The sequence below is a fragment of the Myotis davidii genome, unplaced genomic scaffold, assembly GCF_000327345.1.
Source record: "Myotis davidii unplaced genomic scaffold, ASM32734v1 scaffold39, whole genome shotgun sequence".
Lineage (NCBI taxonomy): Eukaryota > Metazoa > Chordata > Mammalia > Chiroptera > Vespertilionidae > Myotis > Myotis davidii.
The window spans coordinates 371,532-393,205 of NW_006290531.1; the positions used below are offsets into that span (position 1 = coordinate 371,532).

The 21,674-nt window shown below is 35.0% G+C and overlaps 1 protein-coding gene across 5 annotated transcripts in view; it reads left to right on the plus strand.

The window, feature by feature from the left end:
- Positions 1-21,674, plus strand: part of INTS6 (integrator complex subunit 6) — a 111,012-nt gene that overhangs the window by 12,556 nt on the left and 76,782 nt on the right. For all 5 annotated transcript variants that reach the window (XM_006763570.2, XM_015563778.1, XM_015563780.1 and 2 more), the window contains one exon: positions 13,933-14,022. In XM_006763570.2, the coding sequence (XP_006763633.1) occupies positions 13,933-14,022 (90 nt within the window). Of the gene's footprint in view, positions 1-13,932; positions 14,023-21,674 lie in introns of those variants that run through there.

Consider the following 21,674-nt stretch of genomic DNA (forward strand, 5'->3'; position numbering starts at 1 on the left):
TTGCCCAGAAAAAGCTAGAGGACTTATGGTAAAGGTCTTTGGAAGGATTAAAGTATCTAAAAACATGTGTTGCAGAAATACAAACTGCTCTGACTATTTGAGAAAAAGTAATTGTAGCATTAGCTGTTAAGTAATATAATTTGTAACTAATAAATGACAGGATTGATACTGTCATGTTAAATGAATACTTTCCCTTGTCTTAAACCTGGTAAACATAATTAGATATTAGAAATCACCAACAAAGTCTTCTAGCTGTTATGGAATTTAAATACTGGAAGCATCCAAACAATTATTCTGGAAGGGTTAAAAACAATAGGTCATTATTACTTTTGATAATAGATTATTTTTAATCACTGGGATTGAAGATGATTGAATATGCAGTGTTCTATGAAAAGTTGGTTGTGAAAAACCACAGTGGGTGATGTTACAAAGGCTAGGTTGGAAAGAACATGGCAGACTGTAGTACTCTTATATTAGGAATAAGCAAAACAATGTATTGGCCTTTGGAAATACCTTAGTTGTCATGGTTCCTGATCATTTATGCACTTTGGCCTGTAATAACTAATGTAAAATTATGAATTTTCTGCAACTTTAGTTGTCAATCCCATTTCTCAAATCAGTAAGCTAGAAAGAAAAAACAAGAAATTGCCTTCAGAAATTTGGGCCTAAGTCAAGTAGTAGAAAGAGTAAATTTTATTGTTAACCCATAATAGACGATGTAATCCCAAACAAGATTTGTCTGTTGGATGTAAATCCTGATGTAAAAAAGTTATCTTGTCGTGTTCTTAGGACTTCCATTTTAGTGAGCTATAGCAGCAATCTGAAACATGTAACAATCTGTTTTTATCTATTTATGACAGCTGCCTTTTCATGAGGTTCATTTCTAAGGTAGAACCTTGGATTTATATGTATAGTTAGGAAGGCTTAAAAAATTTTAACATTAGGCCCAAATATGTGGATATTATTTTGTTTCCCAAAATGTCATCTACTTTGAAAATTTAAAATCTATATATACTTTGGAAGGTATTTAGCACAAGCATAAATAATTGGAACCAACAAAAATGAATTTCTAAAAATTCATTGCTCAAGTATATATACCTAAATAATGGATTTGGAGAAATTTAAATATCTCCTAAAAAAATCTTACTAAAATTGGATTACCACCCATTCTCCTAGAAAATGGAAAACCCATATATAGATATAGATATAGATACATTTTTTTTTTTTACAAAACGGGGCCTTTTAACATTAACCGCACATTATGATTTATTTGATTAAATTATTTTCAGATTGGTTTTCAGCCATAGCATAAGGGAAACAGTGGACTCAGTTTTTCCCAAGTGCTTATCATGAGTTTTTTTCCCTTTATTAAATTGCATGCTTTATTACTAACTTTACTAATATGTAACACTTATTATGCAGTCCCCTTTCATTTTCAGTTGCTGTCTTAAAGATACTTATGTAGAATATTATGGTCAAATTCCATGTATTTGGTAGGACTGCTGTTATGTGTATGAATGATTCATTTGAGAGCATATTCATATTTGTAATGTAGATGTTTTTAGAAGGAAGTAACCATAATGGTTAAAGGAATGACTTAAACAGACCTTTGCAAAAGTAATATCTGTAGATTTACTGGTAATCAGCAAACCAAGTAGATGATTAATCTTGATAGAAGAGGCAGATCTGTGTGATTTATTGTAGCCAGATTAATTTTCAGTATCATTGCTATATAACTTCACTTGTCTTTGAAAGTATGTTTTCATTTTGGCTTTTATTTTTTACTTTTCTTTCGTCGTGTTTCTAAGATGTTTATTACATGCTTTGCTGGAATAATTTTTCCCAAGTTAATATTACCCAATCCATTTAATATAATGGATGTTTAAATTCTTTTTTTAAAATTTTATTTTTTTTAAATTTTGTTTTATTGCTTAAAGTATTACAAAGAGTATTACATATGTCTCCTCCCCCCCCCGCCCCCGCCTTGCCATTCCCCCTACCCCCTCGTGTCTTGTGTCCATTGGTTATTCTTATATGCATGCATATAAGTCCTTCTGTTGATCTCTTAACCCCCCCTTCTGCCCCCCCATCTTCCCCCATTTTTGTTATTTCTTATAGAAATTGTGATTTGAAATGGCCACACAGTACTCTATTTAGTAGAAATCTAGTTTAATTCACCATTCATCATTCTTCAATATTTAGGTTAATTCTTATAATAATATAATGAACATTTTCATTTGTTTTTTCTTTCTTTTGTATTATTTCTATTAGATACCATGCTATTATTTGCATTATTTGATTAGATACCATGCTATTATTTGCATTATTTGAACAAGGTGAATGAGCAGTTTTGGGGCCCCTGACACATAATACTGTTTATTGTGTGTGTGTGTGTGTGTGTGTGTGTGTGTGTGTGTGTGGTTTTCTGCCAGGATGTCGCAAAGAGTGAGAGTTCTTTCTTTTTTATGGCCAAGTAGTATTCCACTGTGTAAATATACCTCAGTTTTCTAATCCATTCATCTGCTGATGGGCACTTAGGCTGTTTCCAAATCTTAGCTATGATAAATTGTGCTGTTCTGAACATAGGGGTGCATATATCCTTTCTGATTGGTGTTTCTGTTTTTTGGGGATATATTCCTCGAAGTGGAATCACTGGGTCAAATGGGAGTTCCATTTTTAACTATTGGGAGAAACTCCCTACTGTCTTCCGTAGTGGCTGCACCAGTCTGAATTCCCACCAGCAGTGCACGAGTGTTACCTTTTCTCTGCATCCTCTCTAGCACTTGTCGTGTGTTGATGATAGCCATTATGACAGGTGTGAGATGGTACCTCATTGTTATTTTGATTTGCATCTCTCCGATTATTAGTGACTTTGAGCATGTTTTCATATGTCTCTTGGCTTTCTGAATGTCCTCTTTCAAAAAGTGTCTATTTAGGTCCTTTGCCCATTTTTTGATTGGATTGTTTATCTTCCTTTTGTTAAGTTGTATGATTTCCCTATAAATGTTGGAGATTAAACCCTTATCAGTGATAACATTAGCAAATATGTTTTCCCATGCAGTGGGCTTTCTTGTTTTGTTGATGGTTTCTTTTGCTGTGCAGAAGCTTTTTATTTTGATGTAGCCCATTTGGTTATTTTCTCCTTAGTTTCCAATGCCCTACATCAGTGATGGCAAACCTTTTGAGCTCGGCGTGTCAGCATTTTGAAAAACCCTAACTTAACTCTGGTGCTGTGTCACATATAGAAATTTTTTGATATTTGCAACCATAGTAAAACAAAGGTTTATATTTTTGATATTTACTCTATATATTTAAATGCCATTTAACAAAGAAAAATCAACCAAAAAAATGAGTTCGCGTGTCACCTCTGACACGCGTGTCATAGGTTCACCATCACTGCCCTAGGAGCTGTATCAGTGAAGAAATTGCTTTGGCATATGTCTGAGATTTTGTTGCCTTTGGATTCCTTTAGTATTTTTATGGTTTCCCGTCTTACATTTAAGTCCTTTATCCATTTTGAGTTTATTTTTGTGTATGAGGTAAGTTGGTGGTCTAGTTTCATTTCTTTTGCATGTATCTGTCCAATTTTCCCAACACCATTTATTGAAGAGACTATCTTGACTCCATTGTATGTTCTTGCCTCCTTTGTCAAATATTAATTGAGCATATTGGTTTGGATCGATTTCTGGGTTCTCTATTCTATTCCATTGATCTATATGCCTGTTCTTGTGCCAGTACCAGGCAGTGTTGAGAGCAGTGGCTTTGTAATACAGCTTGATATCTGGTATTGAGATCCCGCCTCTTTGTTTTTCTTTCTCAGGATCGCTGCAGCTATTCGGGGTCTTTTTTTATTCCAGATGAATTCTTGGAGAGTTCGTTCTAGGTCTGTGAAATAGGCTGTTGGTATTTTAATGGGAAGTGCGTTGAATTTATAGTTTGCTTTGGGTAGTATGGACATTTTAATGATGTTGATTCTACCAATCCAAGAACATGGTATGTTCTTCCATCTGTTTATGTCTTCCTCTATCTCTTTTCAGCGTCCTGTAGTTTTCTGAGTAGAGGTCTTTTACCACTTTAGTTAAGTTTATTCCTAGGAATCTTAATTTTTTTGGTGTGATGGTAAATGGGATTGCTTTTTTATTCTCTCTTTCTGTAAGTTCACTATTGGTTTATAGAAACGCCATAGATTTCTTGGCGTTAATTTTGTATCCTGCTACATTGCCGAAATTCATTTAAGTCTAATAGTTTTTTGATGGAGTCTTTAGGGTTTTTTATGTACAATATCATGTCATCTGCAAATAAGGACAGTTTTACTTCTTCTTATCCAGTTTGGATGCCTCTTATTTCTTCTTGTCTAATCTCAATGGCTAATACTTCCAGTACTATGTTGAACAGGAGTGGTGAGAGTGGGCATCCCTGTCTTGTTTCTGTTCTTAAGGGAAATGGTTTTAGTTTTTGCCCATTGAGTATGATGTTGGCTGTGGGTTTGTCATATATGGCTTTTATTATGTTGAGGTATGATCCTTCTACTACCACCTTGCTGAGAGTTTTTATCAAAAATGGGTGTTGGATTTTGTCAAAGGCTTTTTCTGCATCAATTGGTATGATTATGCGTTTTTTTTCTCTCAATTTGTTTATGTGATGTATCATGTTTATTGATTTGCAGATATTGTACCATCCTTGCATCCCTGGGATAAATCCTACTTGGTCATGGTGTATGATCTTTCTGATGTACTGCTGGATCCAATTTGCTAAGATTTTGTTGAGGATTTTGGCATCTATGTTCATGAGGGATTTTGGCCTGTAATTCTCTTTCATTGTGTTGTCTTTACCTGGTTTGGTATTAGGGTGATGCTGGCTTCATAGAATGAGCTTGGAAGTGTTCCTTCCTCTTGAATTTTTTGGAATACTCTTAGGAGGATAGGTTTTAGTTCTTCCTTGAATGTTTGGTAAAACTCCCCTGTGAAGCCGTCTGGCCCTGGGCTTTTGTTTGCTGGACGCTTTTTGATGACTGCTTCAATTTCTTCCGTAGTTATTGGCCTATTGAGATTTTTAGATTCTTTCTGATTGAGTTTTGGAAGGTTGTATTTTTCCAGGAATATGTCCATTTCCTCCAGGTTATCTAGTTTGTTGGAGTAGAGTTGTTCTTAGTATTTTTTAACAATCATTTGTATTTCTGTGGGGTTATATTAAGTTCTTTATTCAGAATGTTCGTATTAAGTAAAATATATTTCTGGTAGCCTCATTATTCCTTTTATGCCAGTATAAACACTATTTGGCTATTACTACTTTTAAATATTGCCCAAACCAATAATTTATTTTCTAGAATAACTTTATTCAAAGTTTACATTCCAGTTCAAATGTAAAACTCAAATTCTGTGAAATTATTAAATATTTTAGATATATTGAATTGACATTACTGTCCTTTGATCCAGTATACTTAGCCTTATCAATTGTTGAGTTTCCTTAACAACTTTTTTTCACATAATTTTCTAGTTCTTATAGTTGGTATTTCTTATAATCCTTACTATTTGATTTATTTAAATTAAATTCCAGGACGTTGCTCCTTAGTCATTATATTAAAATGAATATGGGAGTTTCTCCTGCTTTTGCAGGTCTTAATTTTCAATTGTTTTTTAATGTTGTTATGTTTTTTAAAAAAGGAATTATATGGTTAGGTAAAGGAACTGTATTGGTATACAATTGTATAATGGAATTACTTGAAACTAAAAATGTTTCTTTTAATATGGAGTTCTAACATTTTTTAATAAGCTGTAAACCTTAATGTATTTTAAGATAGTCATTTTTATACACTAGCAGATTTTTAAAATTTTATTTTTGGATGCTAAGCACCTTTTACTTTTAAATAGTACTAATTTTGAACACATCATGCCCTGGTTAAAAAGTTCAAGCATTATAGAAAGTCATACAGATGCTCACTTCCATTCTTCAGAGGCAGCCATGGTTTATCAGTTTGTGACATACGCTTCAGAGACCTTTTGTATATAATCAAAGGTATTTTAAAAGCACTAATTTCTTAAGATGAATATTTTAGAGTTTTTACATCAAAAGACATATCACATCACTTGAGAACTTAACGATAAAAATAATAATCTTGCTGAATTCTAAAACAAACATAAAATTTTAATTCTGGCCTTGGAATATTGATTTAAATGTATATCTGCCAGGTCTTTATTGACTTAAATGTTACTATATTTTGTTTGGAATGTGTAATTAACCTGTTGTATATTCATCCCTGTAATATATTGAACCTCCCCATCCTTTAAAAATATAGCTATGCCCTAGCCAGTTAGGCTCTATGGAGAGCATTGGCCCTCAGACTGAAGAGTCCTGGGTTAGATTCCCATCAAGGGCACATGCCTCCGGTTACAGGCTTGATCCCTGACCCTGGTAAGAGTGCGTGTGGGAATAAATTGGTGTGTGTCTCTCATATCAATGTTTTTCTCTCTGTCTCTCCCCCTTCCTCCCATGGGTGATGATTAACAAAAAACAAAACAAACAAAATAAAAAGGTAGCTAAGCAGTATTAATGACAATGAATTATTGAATAGAAAATATAATTAAATATAATTAGGATTATGATTTCATAGATCTTACTGTAGTGTTAGAGTAAAATAAAAAATGGAACTAATTTAAAGAAAAATATTAAATATTAGTACAGGTAATAAGATACTGAAAAAACTCTGGTTGTGGTATACAGATGTGGAAAGGGCAATACTGAACTAAGGAATGGTATTTATTTTAGTTGTATTAAAAGCTGCTATTCTCAGTTATATATAGTTGTAATAGTGTTTATTATTATCTGTATATGACTAGTAAGTCTTTGGATGTGAATTGTATCCTTAGATACTTTTCTTTTAGAAATAAGCTTAAAGTAGAATATTATACTTAATATTAATGTTTCTATAGCTTATATTTTCTTTATATTTTACATTTTCAGAATCTGAATTTTGACAAATTATATAGGAATTATATAAAAAGTTTCTAAATGAATATGAGGTGGTTTGTCATTTTAAGAAACTTTGTTATCTCTATTACCTATGGTAATAGAGGAGAGTAGGATAGATAATGCAGGCTTCATTTCATATTCTTACTGTTTAAATAAATTCTGTGAAGATGTAAATAAAGAAAACCAAAGATTTAATGTAGCAACTTAACCATTATGAAAATTTTAACAACGGTCTTGCTTAGTACTTGTTCAGTGTATGCATGAGAACTTTTTAATGATATAGTACATATTTCTTAACTATGGCAGCCCTTCCCATCTTTCTACTCGTTATTTCTTTTATTTATTTGAAAAGGAAGTTCCAAGATTGAAAAAGCACAGGCTATTTCTGGAAGTTTTGATGTTTTTGTTTAGGTGATATTCTTTTAACCTAGATGTATAAGATGTTATATACCTTACCATCTCTTCTGTTGATTGCTATTGGCCATAGCTTTCCTGGCATATAGCAAAATAGCTAGATAGTAAGTAATTGGTGTGGATTAACTGAAGATACTACCACAGAAGAGCCAGAGAGCTCACTTTTGGTGCAATTTTCCCAACAGAAACCTTAAGCCATGGGGAAAATGTAGCACACACAGGCATTTGGCTCTCCTCACGGGATTATTCAAAGGACTGGTAACATGGTGGAGCATGGAAGAAAACTTGAGACCAAAGAGCCCTTTGTTCTTACAGCACAGTAGCAACTAAGTTTTCTAAGTGCTCAGAGTTGCCTTCCTTTTGCTTCAGAAGATAATAGCTAAGACCCGTTTAAGGGTATAGTAGAATTCCTGTGTCCCTCCCCAAAGTATATTGACAGTTTAGGGGTAAAATTACAAATTCTGATTCTGAGACCAGGTTATTTCATATTTGGGAAGAAATTAGCCTTATTATTACATTTGCAAAACTTTTCCTTGCAATGTTTTAACATTTCAAAAACATTTTTTACAAAAATGAAACAGGTTCTAACAGATAAGTTCAACTTTATATTTTTAAAATTTTCTTATTGGTATTATACTTTAATTGAATTAACACTGGGATATTTTTAAATTATTGAGAACTTAAGTGAAAATTTTACTTTATAAAAACTCTTTTACCTGAGGCTTTTGACCAATATTAAATTCATTTTTTCTAAGTGACAGGGTTTCCATTAGCAAATAGCTCTAGAGGTAGAATATTATAATTTGCACTATATTTTCTGGTGACATGTCTAGATTTCTTTGCCAAGAACCACTACTTTCACATTAAAACATTTATTTAAAAAAAATTAAATCTCTATTATAAATATTACAATAATTGAAAGTATTACAAATGTTCCCCTTTTCCCCCCATTGATCCCTTCTAGCCCACCCCCAACCCCCACCCCAGGCTTTCACCACCCTGTTTTCTGTGTCCATGGGTTATGTTTATATGCATACAAGTTCTTTGATTGATCTCTTCCTACCTGTCTCCCTCCTCCGCCTTCCCTCAGATTCCACAGTCTGTTCTATGCTTCTATGTCTCTGGATCTGTTTTGTGCATCTTGAATTTAATTCTGCTAATGGCAAAAGTAAACTTTTAGTCCCTCTACTGGCTGTCTTTGTTGTAGCAGAGCTTATTTATTTATTTATTTATTTATTTATTTTGAAATCTTGTAACTAAACGAAAGTCTGTTTATAACTTTATGACCAAGGTGAATTTTGAGGGAAATTCTAAATACGGACTGTTTTCCAATGATCGACTTCATAAACATTAAGAATAAAAATTTAAAATAGTAACAATTAAAGGTAAAGATTTAAGAATACCTCAGATGCATAGGTGGAATGAAAATGGTATTTTTCTTTACTTTTTTCCTCCTACCTTTGATCTTTATCTGAATTTTCCAAACCTTAAAGCTATTAAAATTAATATTTTATCTTATATTTATGTATATACTCTCTGAAAGTTGAAGTCATATGGTTTTTAAAAGTAAATGCTAATACATACTGTGTTTTGTATGAGTGTGTTTTTTTGGGGGGAGGTATATTGATTTATATATAGAAGAATTGATGGGTAAAATAGCATAGCAACAGGAATCCAGTAAAGGAATAGTACTACAGTAGTTAATTTCATTGCAGATAGAATATAATAAAATCAAACTTATTTAATACCATTCATCATTGGGTAAATACATTATAATCCAGATTGGTTGTAGAATTGTTAGCTGCTACCAACAGGACTTTCAGGTGTTGCTGAAAGACCTTATGATTTGGAGTTGAATTAAGGTTCTGGCTTTGCCAGTTACCAGCTAGATGATTTTGGATTATATCATCTAATCTCTGAACATTTACTTGCCTCACCAAGTTTTTAGGGTCAAATGAGGTAAATTCTTTATTATTAGAGGCTCAGTGCATGAAATTTGTGCACAGGTAGGGTCCCTAGGCCTGGCCTGTGATCAGGGCCCATCCCTTTCCTCTCCTGCCTCGACGCCACCGCTGGTTGCCCTCACCCGGTTCCCTATGGGGTTATTGGAGCCTGCCGACCAGGGGGAGGGACCAAGAGGTTGGCTGTTCCTCCTGCTCGCCGACCCGGCCTCCTGCTGCCATTGATCACCTGGGGACCCAGCACCATCTGTGACCACCGTCACCCACCCCCTGGTTCCCTGTTTTTCATTGGGCGATAGGGGCCTGCAGGCAGGGGGCAGCTCCTGTGTTGAGCGTCTGCCCCTGGTGGTCAGTGCGCAGTATAGCTGACTGGTCGCTCTGCCATCCGGTCAATTTGCATATTATGCCTTTATATAGAGAGATTATTATTAAGGACATGGTTGTTATTAGTAATTTCAGGAATAGCCTCTGGGCGGGGAGACTACTGTGTATATAAGATTATAGTAAAATTTTAATTCAAAGCTTCATTTTGTTGTTAAGGAAAAAGTAACTTTGAATTTACCTAAAATTTTAATAACAGACTTTTTACTGAATTTGAATGCTTTTTTAAAATTTTTTATTTTATTTTTTATTGATTTCAGAGAGAGGAAGGGAAAGGAAGAGATAGAAACATCAATGAGAATGATGGATCTGCTGCCACTTGCATTCCCCCTACTGGGGATTGAGCCCGGGCTTGTGGCCTGACCAGGAATTAAACCCTGACCTCCTGGTTCATAGGTCAATGCTCAACCACTGAGCCACACTGGCTGGGCTTGAATGCATTTTAATTTGATCTTGAGACATGGTTCTTAAAAAAGTATATTAGTTTTGGGTTGACATAATAATTTATAAACTTATTCATACACCATAGATTATTGTTGTTTTACTATAGATACGACCAATTCTCTCTGCTCTGGAGTATAATTCTCAATGTGCTTATGCAGGAACTAGAGGCCCAGTGTATGATATTCGTGCACGGATGTGGTCCTAGGCCTGGCCAGCAATCCAAGTGCCAGCGTCTGGCATGGAAGGGCAGGTCCCAGCTGACCTCTGGACCCTGGGCAGCACCTGGGCCCCAGGCCCCCACGTGCCCCTCCTCTGCCTGAGTCATCGGGCCCCTGCCTGGCTCCCTTAGCACCTGGGAGCTGGGCAGCAACCCCACCCCCTGCCACCACTGTTGATCGCCATCTACGGGGCTATTGACAGGGCAATTAGGCCCTGCTCACCCCCTCCTTGGCCTGGTGCTGCCCACTCACCTGCTCCACCATCCTTCTGAAGTCCCCCTCTCATCGGAGGCCCATTGTGGCCGGCAGCACCTTGGGCCCCAGCCCCACGTGCCCCTCCTCTGCCTGAGTCATCGGGCCCCTGCCTGGCTCCCTCAGCACTTGGGAGCCCGATGGCGTTCCCGCCCCCTGCCCCTGCCACTGGTCACCATCTGCGGGGTGATCGGTGGGGCGATTGGGCCCTGCTCGCACCCACCTTGGCCTTGGCATTGCCCACTCACCTGCTCCACCAACCTGCTGCTGTCCTGCTCTCATCAGGACCCATCAGGCTGGCAGCACCTCTACTGCCACCTGCTGCCAGTGCCTTGTCACCATTGCCTGCCATGTTCTGCACTGCCCCCTGGTGGTTAGCGTACGTCATAGCGAGCAGTCGAAATCCCGGTGGAGGGGACAATTTGCATATTAGGCTTTTATTACATAGGATAAGAATGGATGGATATCAAACTTTTGGTCAGAAAATAATGCCTTTGACTTAGGTTACAGTGGAGATGATACAGAGACACTACAGCAAGTCTTGGGTCCATGCTGTGGTGGCTTTAAGGTATTTGCTGATTTGTTTTTTGAAAGGCAGCAAGTCAACCAAAGTAGTTTTAGCTTAAGGATGGAATCAAGATACAATAGTTTTAAAGATATTAGGACATCATGGTGTTCTTTAGTTCCCTTTGCCAATATTTCAGCTACAGTGGTATTTGTAGGACCAGGAAAGGAGAGAGATTGTTACATGTACAAAGATTTGTACATTTATTATGAGAGTAGAGCTTATGTGTTATGCACCTAACACAATGCCTTACGTATGGTAGCCACTCAGTAAATGTTTGAATGACAAACAGGAATGTGAATGGATAGTGATGGCTAGACAGATATAGGAGGGAGTGTACCTGTGTAGCCTAGCAAGTTCATGAGTTACGTGTTAAGTTTGGGAAGCACTCATTTATATGAAAGTGAAGGTAGCATTTGTTAAGCTTATTGAAGTTTGAATAATTTTAAATGGTTCTGTGAACTTTGACAGGTTTGTACTGGGCTATGTAATTATATATAATTAGTGAATAATGAATATTTAAGTGCTCATTGTTTAAATATTTTGTGTTCAGGCCTAAGGAAGAAATATGACATGATCCTTGCCTTTAATGTATTGAAACACATAAAACAATAGCATATTATACAAGATAGTGTATTTGTTAAAAATTGTGGTAGAAACACACAACAAAATGTACCATCTTAACTGTTTTTAAGTGTAGAGTTCAGTAGTGTTAAATATTCATATTGCTGTACAAGGTGTTATATATTTAAATTTAAAATAATTTGTTGAGAGAGGATAAATGCTGTAGGGAAGTGGTATTCAAAATGTACTCCATGAAACCACTCAAAATCCAGTTTTATTTGAAGAAACACTTTATTTATCTATGTTAAATATGTAAATATATTTATTTAACTTGGGCTTGAAAACTATTATTATTAGAATTTGGAGAAGGAAAAGGGTGTACTTATTTAAGGCCAGAGTAATCAGGGAAGGTTTCATGGAAGAAGAGGATCAAGAAATGTAATTTACAAACTCCTACCCTCAGCACTTTATGATAAACTATACCTTAAGGAATGTTTAGGAATTGGGTGGGTTGTGGGCAGGGAAAAGGAAAAGCATTCTACTTGAGGGAACTAGTCAAAGCTCGAGATGGGAATGAGCATTATCTGTTTCTAGATCCATGAGAAGAACTGCATTATTAGAATTTGTCATTTATGTTGGGGGTGAATGGTATGAGAGACAATATAGTATAATGTAATAGTTCCAAAAATGTGTCATATTTACCATGAATGTTGTAGAGGAGGAAGGGAAGGTAAATTCATGTTATTCCTGCAAAGCTTCTCTAACATTTGAATGCTACTGTGCATTCGAAATCCTCGAGCTTATATCCAACATATTTTACTTGACCAGGGGAAGCTTCCTCCATCTGGACACCAGTTTGAAAAAATGTATATGCCACTTAGAAGTTGTGTAACTTGATCAAGAAATGTAATCTATTAGACCCCCACTCTCAGCCCTTTATGATGATTAGATTATGATCACAATTACTGTATGTGAAAAAGTGTTTGAAAATTCAATAAATAATGACTATGCACTATAATATGCTAATGATCGAGAGTTACATAAATGTGTAAGGGAAAGCTTATCGACCCATAGATGAGTACATGCATGTAAAAATCTTTTTACATCTTTGCTATTCTAAGTATGGTCTGTGCATATTAGCATCTCCTAGCCTGCAATCTTATTAGATATGCATAATAACACTAGTCTCCATTCCATACCTACTGAATTAGACCCTGCATTTTATCAAGATCTCCATGTTCATATGCACATTAAAATTTGTCATGGTTTTTAACATCATATCCAATAAAACTTCATTCTGTCCTTGAACATTGTTAGTAACTGAGAATTTGATATCTTTGATTTCAAACACCAGGTTTACCCTCTAGAAACTTCAGTCTTTCATTATAGTTTTATACACAATGTGTTTAGTATCTCAGATGAGAACCATTTATATGTAAAAGATAAGTTTATGTTTATCTGAGCCCCTATGTCACTTAGAATCGATTATTGTATTCATAGAATGACTTGACCACAGATTTGAATGGAAGTTAATGTAGTTATTATACCTTACCTATAGAGCATTTGAGAACTTTTTCACTGTGTTCCATTGCCACTGCTACTGTTTTTGTACTCTTCACCAAGTAGTTTCTTTAAGTAACCATCCTATGTAATTACTATATAATTTTTTGCATTGGACTATTATTAATTTTGCTAAGCTCAGAGTAGCCCTAGTTTTTCCATGGAACTAGCTCTTGGATTAAATTACATGATAATGTCCACCTATCATTTTGCCTTCCTTTTTAAGAAGTTTCTAAGAAAACACTATTCTTTTAATTTGTAATATCTGAATATGCTCAGTTATTAGAACTTAATTATGGAATCTCTTTTAAGAAATTAAATACTTTTAGATAGTTACATAAATGTAAATGCTCACTATAAAAATTAAAACAATGTAGGGAGAAGTGAAAAGCCCACCTTTTTCTCTACTTAATCCTACTCCTTTAAGATTATCTTCTGTTTGGTTTGTTTCTAGTTTTTTTAAATGTACAAGAGCCTATACACTATCTTTAAAATTTAACAACAAAAAGAGGGATTTAGGCACTGTTCTGAGCATTGACTTTTTACTCCGAAAAAATGAACTAATGTCTAGATCTTAATGTGATTAATGTGTTTTTGACTTTAGGGAAGAAACCCCTTTTTCTTGGAGCCAGCAATAATTATTACAATTACTGATGGGAGCAAGTTGACTACTACCAGTGGAGTCCAGGATGAGGTAAGTTATGTTTATATCAGCATGGATTATGTAAATGCAGTGTAAGATCTTTATTTTTATATGCAACTGCAGGATATTGACTGCCTTAAATAGATTCTTTTATAATTTGATGCAGTCTAGAGTCATCTGTTTTCTAGTACTCGTGTACCTTCTCTGTTGTTTGAAGCAACCATTTCTAAATTTTCTTGAATAGGAATCCCTTGTGTGAAATTATTTTGAGCATACCCCACCCCAAATATATGTGTATTTTTGAGTTTATGTGAGAGCGACAGTATCAATTCATACAGTAAATTTAGTAATATTAATATTTTCAGGTTAAAAAAATGAAGACAGCACTTTAATAATTTCTTCCCATATTTCAGTGGATTTTCATGTGCACTCCACTGTGGACACTCCTAGACTAGAATACAGCAAAGCCATAAGGAGGTTAAGACTAGGAGGTTTTTGGACATTTTTATTTGAAGTCAAATATAATAATAACCTCACCTATTGTCTGCAACCATGCATTACGCAGAGTTGGTTGTGTGTTATGTGATAGGATGAATACAGTAGAATTATTTTTAACTTTAAGCTGTTTTTATTGTAGTATTTGAATTGCTCTTGAACATTACATTAGGTTTTTAAGGTATGTTATAGGAAGGAGTTGGTTTAGACCTTTTTTCTGCCAAGGGCCATTTGGACATTTATACCATCATTCATGGGTCATACAAAATTATCAACTTAAAAATTAGCCTGCTATATTTGCTCAAACATTTAATTAACTCACGCCCTAATGCCTTCGCAGGACCAGACCAAATGATTTCACGGCCCTTAAATGGCCTGTAGGCCAGATGTTCCCACCCCTGGTTTAGACTATTAACTGTTTGTTTGTATTTACTTTAGAACCTTAACTTTAATTCTTATTGTATCTACAGATGGTTTGATTAAGTAAGAAAAGTGTAATTTTTAAGTTCAATAATTTTTAGCAATACTTTTTATTTTTGTGACATTGGGGAATGTAATTGGACATGGAATAAAGACATTTGGATTCTAGTCTTCCTTCAACTACTTTCTAGCAGTGAACTAGCTACCTATTTAACATCTTTCAATCTCTATTTTGGCAATGAAATGAAGATGATAATTCTTGCCCTACCTACTAAATGAAATAATTAATGTATGTGGAAGTGCTTGGTAGGCTGTAAAGAAAAGAACATGTCCTATCATGAAACATTGGAACCAGTAAAGAATTGTGATTGTCTGATCTTGATTAGGGGGTAGGAGAGCCAGAATTGTTTTGTGTGAGCAGTTGATGTCAGAGGGAATTTAGGCTATAATTCCTGGAGATAGAGCTGAAAAGTTTAGGTAGATTAAAATTCATAATTAAATACTTTCTAGTCTATATATAATTAGTAGACTTGGAATGCTCCATAATTGACTTTAATGGGTTTGGGGGCTTTTTTTTTTTTTTTTTAACTTAGTGGACATGTGTGATATCCTGCCATTATCAGGATCAGATAGACATTGATTATATACATGAACATGCAATAGAAATTTTGCTTAAATTTGAAACTCTCAGTTGATTTTTTCTACTTCGCCTTCCTTTTGAAAAACTTCAGAAAGATTGATGTATTAATAGTCAGGTCAGAAATACTCTTAATAGAACCCATAACAATGAACTTTTTTGTAAAATTTATAGAAGTCTTTTGATGGTTTGTTTCATTTTATTTTTATTCTTAATTTTTTTTTAAAAAAAACACCTCACCCAAGGAATTTTCCATTGCTTTTTAGAGAGAGTGGAAGAGAGAAGGAAAGACAGAAATACCGATGTGAATCAAACACATCGATTGGTTGCCTCCTGCATGAGCCCCGACCAGGGACTGGGATGGGAAGGAGTCTACAACTGAGGCATCAAGCCTGGGACCCTTCAGTTCGCAGGCCCACACTCTATCCACTGAGCCAAACTGGCTAGGGCTATTCTTAATGATTTTGATTTGTAGTTGTGATGACTGAAAATGTATTTCTATTTTCTGTTGTGAGATAATCTACTCAAGGTGCTCTGTCCTACTACCTTTCTGGACATGCCCTTTGGGGTACAGTATATTTTGTTTTCATACATCTGGATATTTAAAAAAAATATATGTATATACATATATATATATATATATACCCTGGGGATTGAGCCTGCAATCCGGACATGTGCCAGGACCAGGAATAGAACCATGATCTCCTGGTTTATAGGTCGATGCTCAACCACTGATCCATGTCGGCAGGGCAAGGATATGTTTTATTTGTAATTTTTGTTTTATAGGACCTCTTGTACCTTTTAAAAATATCTTGAAATATACATGGATATTGAAATTGCTTACTTTTCTTCCTAGGTTTTTGGGAAGGATGTTGGAGAAATGAGACTGTGTGTTTACAGTGACCAAAAACTACCTTGCTAGTAGCTTGGGAAATTTTCCTGTGGGCAAGGATCTTTTACACTGTTTAGCATAGTATTGATAACAGAGCTTACATTAAACTTCTTCTCTGAGGTGGATGATTCATTTGTATTAAGGCAAAGTTTTATTTTGGTTATGTGGTTGCATTATAGGTCTATGAGTTGTTTCAGTTTTCAAGTTTAGGAATGAATGTCTTTGATCCTATGCATGTTTGGTTTTCAGTGTCCCAATAAGTCCCAATAAGTGGGGCAGAAAGACAATCCCAGATGTGCATATTGTTGAAACTTAATTTTTGCTAAAATGTTGTGAAATATTGTGTTGTTCTAGCCCAAATAATTAAATTATGTGATTCATTTTAACGAGCCTTTCAATTCATAAAAAGCATAAAAATGCTTTGTGTTTTTTTCGTGTGTGTGCGCGCGCATATGCGCACACTACATATGATCTGTACTGTTATAATTTCTACTTGGGAATAACGAACAGAATTTTGCCTTTATGTCTCTTTTCTTCAGAACTCTTAACCTTTGCTTTTGGCAGAACTTGATTCCTTTTCAGATTTATTGAATGAGTGAAAATGTCAGTAATTTTTCACATTAGGTATGTGTGCATATAATTCTTGCCTGCTTGTGGCTGCTATTGATGTGACCTGTTACTATTTATGGGGTTGTGCATCCCACCCATACAATATCTTTTGCTCCAGAGTTACATTATCTCACATAGTATTTTATAACTGTTCTGTCAGTGCTGTTTTTCAGGAATAAGTGTTCCTGCTGCTTTAAAATCATTTTTATGGCATATAAGTAAACTTAGAGCTCATTTAATCATAGTATTTATTTTATAAATGGGGAAATTGAGATCCAGGAAGCAAAGTGATTCACTAAAGTTTGTAAAATCTGTTATTGTCAAAATCTGGATTAGAATTTATCTAAATTCCAAAGACATTCCAGGCCCTTCAGACCAGTGCTTTTTTCCCTGATGTATCTATTACCGCTCAGATTCTGTTTTTGTGTGTTCTTAAAATTATCTTCTATTTACTTGATTTCCTGTTTATCTCCTTTAGCTTTTATGCAGTTGTGACGAAGGTATTATGTTCTTAGTCACACAGTGTATCTTGAATGACTACTATGGCCAGGGCATTTCTAGGCAGTGAGGATAACCAAGATAAATTGGGTGGATTTCCAGTTTTCAAGTTCACAGTCTTATGGGGGTGATCGCCTATTAAATGGCTTTAAGAATGATAAAATAAAGATACATACTAAGTGAATGGGAGCATTGAAGAGGGAGGGTAATTGTAATATTAGCTCTCTTGTATACATGTCAAATCCTGTGTAATGTGAATTTTTATAGTCATTTAATTTTTATTCAAGGATCTTGCAGATGATTTGGTAGAGGATGTGGCTTACAGTTTATATCTGTGAAGTTATAAAGCCTGGTAAAAAGTTGTTATCAGGCCTAGAAAATAGTTAATGGGAAAACTTGGTGCAATAATTGTCTCTTGAGGTGGTTAACTTTATGCAGGCCAGAATGATCCAATTATAACTTGTTTGTCAAAATAATTATAGGGCTACTATTTCTTTTGTGACAGCTCATTTCTTAGTGTGTTCGGATTTAGAAGAGTTGCAGCTTTGGACTGCGGACAGAAATCTTGAGGTGTATATCATCATTTTACCTTAATTCATGACTTTATCTCTTTGGCCTCCTTTAATGAAAAGTCCAGGCAATTGTTTGAGGTGTCATAAGTGTGTTTATAGTATAGCATTTGTGATAACTCTGTAGGACTTTTGATAACTGTTTGTGTTGGAAAAGTATGTGTGTATTTTAAAATACATTTTTTTTCTTTTTAAATGCAGCTATTTGATATAATTGGATGTTTGCAATATTTTTACTTACGAGGAGTAAATTAGATGGGACTTTGAATTCTGATACACAAGAAAACAATATTGTTTACCTCCATAGTAATAATCTTTGATGTTGGTAAACATACTTGCTGCCAGATAACCATAGTACCATTCAGCGTGTTATATTATTGATGTGTCAGATGTTTTGGTAGAATTACCAAATTATAAATTAGAGTTGTTGGAAAACATTTTTTTCTGGTCTTGTTTCCTGCAATAATGCTCTTAAGAACTGTTTTGCAATGGAAAACTGTTCTGTACTCTGATTCCAAGAGCAGGTGGCTAACTATATTGCTCAATAAAGTAGCCAGAAGAAATCCTGCCAGTACCTTCTTGGTGACGAATGACATTACAGGAAGTGTAGCAGTTATTTTTCTCTTCCTTGAAAGTGCTAATAGTAGTATTATCTTTCAAATATTGAGATTTCTATATGCTGAAGAATCTTTCTGCATCTCTATCGATGTTATAATTGCTATGGAAGCTAACGTTTTAGAGAAGATATTAGCAGTAAAAAAAAAAACAGCCCACAAAAAACAAACCCCTGTTGGTTTTTGACATTAAAAGTTTTGCCTTTAATGAGCTTCCCCAGCTTTTTAAGAAGAACTAGGGCAACTATTATAACTTTTTGGCAGATGTTCAGGAAGGGCATGCGTTTGCAGGAAAAAATTGTCTGAGTAATCTCAGCTATGTTTGAACTTCTCAGTTTTCAAAAGTTGATGCAGATGTCCCATGAGTCTTTGAGTTGTTGATTGTCATTAGTGATTTTTCTGGATCATTGCTGGGCAATGTAAATAGTTTCACCTTTAACAAGGAAAATCTTTGATTAGAATCTATAGTTATAGTTGGTATTTAACTCTTCATGATCTGTTACTGATTAATAGGACAGTCCAGAATTTATTGAAATCTGTTTTTAGTATCTGAAATAGTTCAGATATCACATTTCTCTTCCCCCCATAAAATGTTTTTATTTCACTAAAGTTATTAAAAATATATGCCAAACGCTGTCAAAACTGTTTAAATTGTGTCAGGAAAGACTTTAAACATATATTTAAAATAGTTATTTTTCTCCCAGTATTCTTAGAATTTGGGGTACTTTTTCTTTCTTTTTAAAAAAGACCACTAAGGAATCTTACAGGGTGTCATTGTAGTATGATAGAATATGTCAAACAGATCTGTGTGTAAATGTGTTTCTGCATTTTCATGTTTCCTCCTTAATAGTGGTGCCTTTTCATATTGATAGTAGTATGGGCTCAGTAGCAGTTTCAACATTAGCTCCTATTTTACTGATCTGTGATTCAAATGTTCTAAACATATGTACAATATTGCTGTATATATTAGTTTCTATCAACACAACTTTTCAGGAACATTTAGTAAGAATTTGTTGGATGCAGTTTATTATTATTTTTTTGCCCATATCTTTGGCCCTGTTCGCTCAACTCTTGATTTATTTTGGTGTGCTATAAAAAATGATGTATCTGCAATAATGAGTATATTAAAAATCCTATATAATAAAACCCTAATATGTAAATCGACCGAACGGCAGAACGCCCAGTTGCTATGATGCACACTGACCACCAGGGGGCAGGCGCTTGATGCAGGAGCTGCCCCCTAGTGGTCAGTGCGCTCCCACAGAGGGAGCGCCTCTCAGGCAGAAGCCAGGCTCACAAACAGGCGGGCAGTAAGAAGCAAGGGGTCCCTGACGGCTAGAGGGATGTCTGCTTGCCGGCTTAGGCCCGTTCTCCAAGGGGATCAGGCACAAGCCGGTGCGCGAATTTTGTGCACCGGGCCTCTAGTATGTATAAAAAATGCATAATTAAAAGAAGATGATAAAATATTTCAATTTAATACCTATAGTGGATTTCCAGCAATTCATATTTGCAATACTCTTTTTTTTTTCAAGGTCTTGTGTAAGGGAAGTTCTTAAGAATTGCCTCTAGACAAACACTATAATAGAATAATTAAAAAGAAACGCTGGCTGATCACTCTTTAATGAAACTATGTAGCTACAATAGCTAGTTTATTATCTAGAAACTTATGGTAAGATATCACAACATTGTTTTCATTCAGAATGTGAAACAACTTCACCGTGAATTTGTTAGCCTGTCAGAGCCAGCAAACAATAAGCAACACTAACACTGTACATGTAAGGAAAATTTCTGATTCTAGCTCTTCCATATATACTAGTAAACTACTGTGATATTTAGAATAGTAGTTTTCAAGTTGCTGCATAATAATCACCTAGGATGTTTTAGAAAATACACCGCTAATTCTGGAAATGTTGGTTCAGTTGACCTGGGCACGGACCTGTGGATCTGCATTTTTTGAAGTATCCCAGTTGATGTTGATGCACAGATTTAGAAACTATAGTTTTAGAGCACAGTATAACTATAAATAAATATTTTTAAAAACTGTGAAAAATACATTTGAAAGTGAATAATTTTAACAAAACAAGTTAAAATTTTTGACTTACACAAAGACCATGAAAATATTTTAAGAAAATTAATTCTTAACCTTTAGAATTGTTAAACTTGTAAAGGAGTTTCCAAGGGGTATGGAATAGGCCTTGTGTGAATATTTTATATTGTGTTTGGTCTGCTTTAGAATCAGTTATTGGGTAGCCTTGAAATATTAACTTATGTGCTGACTGTAATCTGTATTTACTGCTTCTGGCTTGCTGTATTGCTGCCGACTCTTAGACCCTGAGTAGGAGATGGGGTAGAGGAGGAGAAGGTAAGAAAAGGGGAGTAATTAATTCATATTCTGTCATGTGCTTGCTATCCCTGGCTTAGGAGTTTTTATCCAAAGGACTACATAGTATTCTGTTATCCTTATTATGCTTTAATTCCTGGTTTGGATGTCTATAATTAACATTATTTTACACAAATACACACACACACACACACACACACACACACACACATTTAACCTAGGTGGGCATAGTTACGCTTAATATTTGCTTTCTGGTGAGTTGCTACTAAAATACCCTTTTGTAACAATTTGTTCTGATTTTGAATACTTTTTTTTAAAAATTTATCTTTATTGTCCCTCTTTTTCCCCCATTGACCACCTCCACCCTGAACCCATCCCTCCCCCCAGATTGATTTTGAATTCTTAAAAGTATATTTAGATCAATTCAGCAATAATTTTTCTTGTGATGCTTACTAACTGGTTGTATACAAGAATATTGGCACACCATTTATATTTAGAATTACTGTGTTCTAGATACTGGGAACACAAAGATAGAATTAAGCAAGACTCTTGCCCTTAGAAGACTCTTGCATATTGCCTGGAGATATGCAAGTAAACAAGCATACAAGCATTTGTAATAATGCATTGA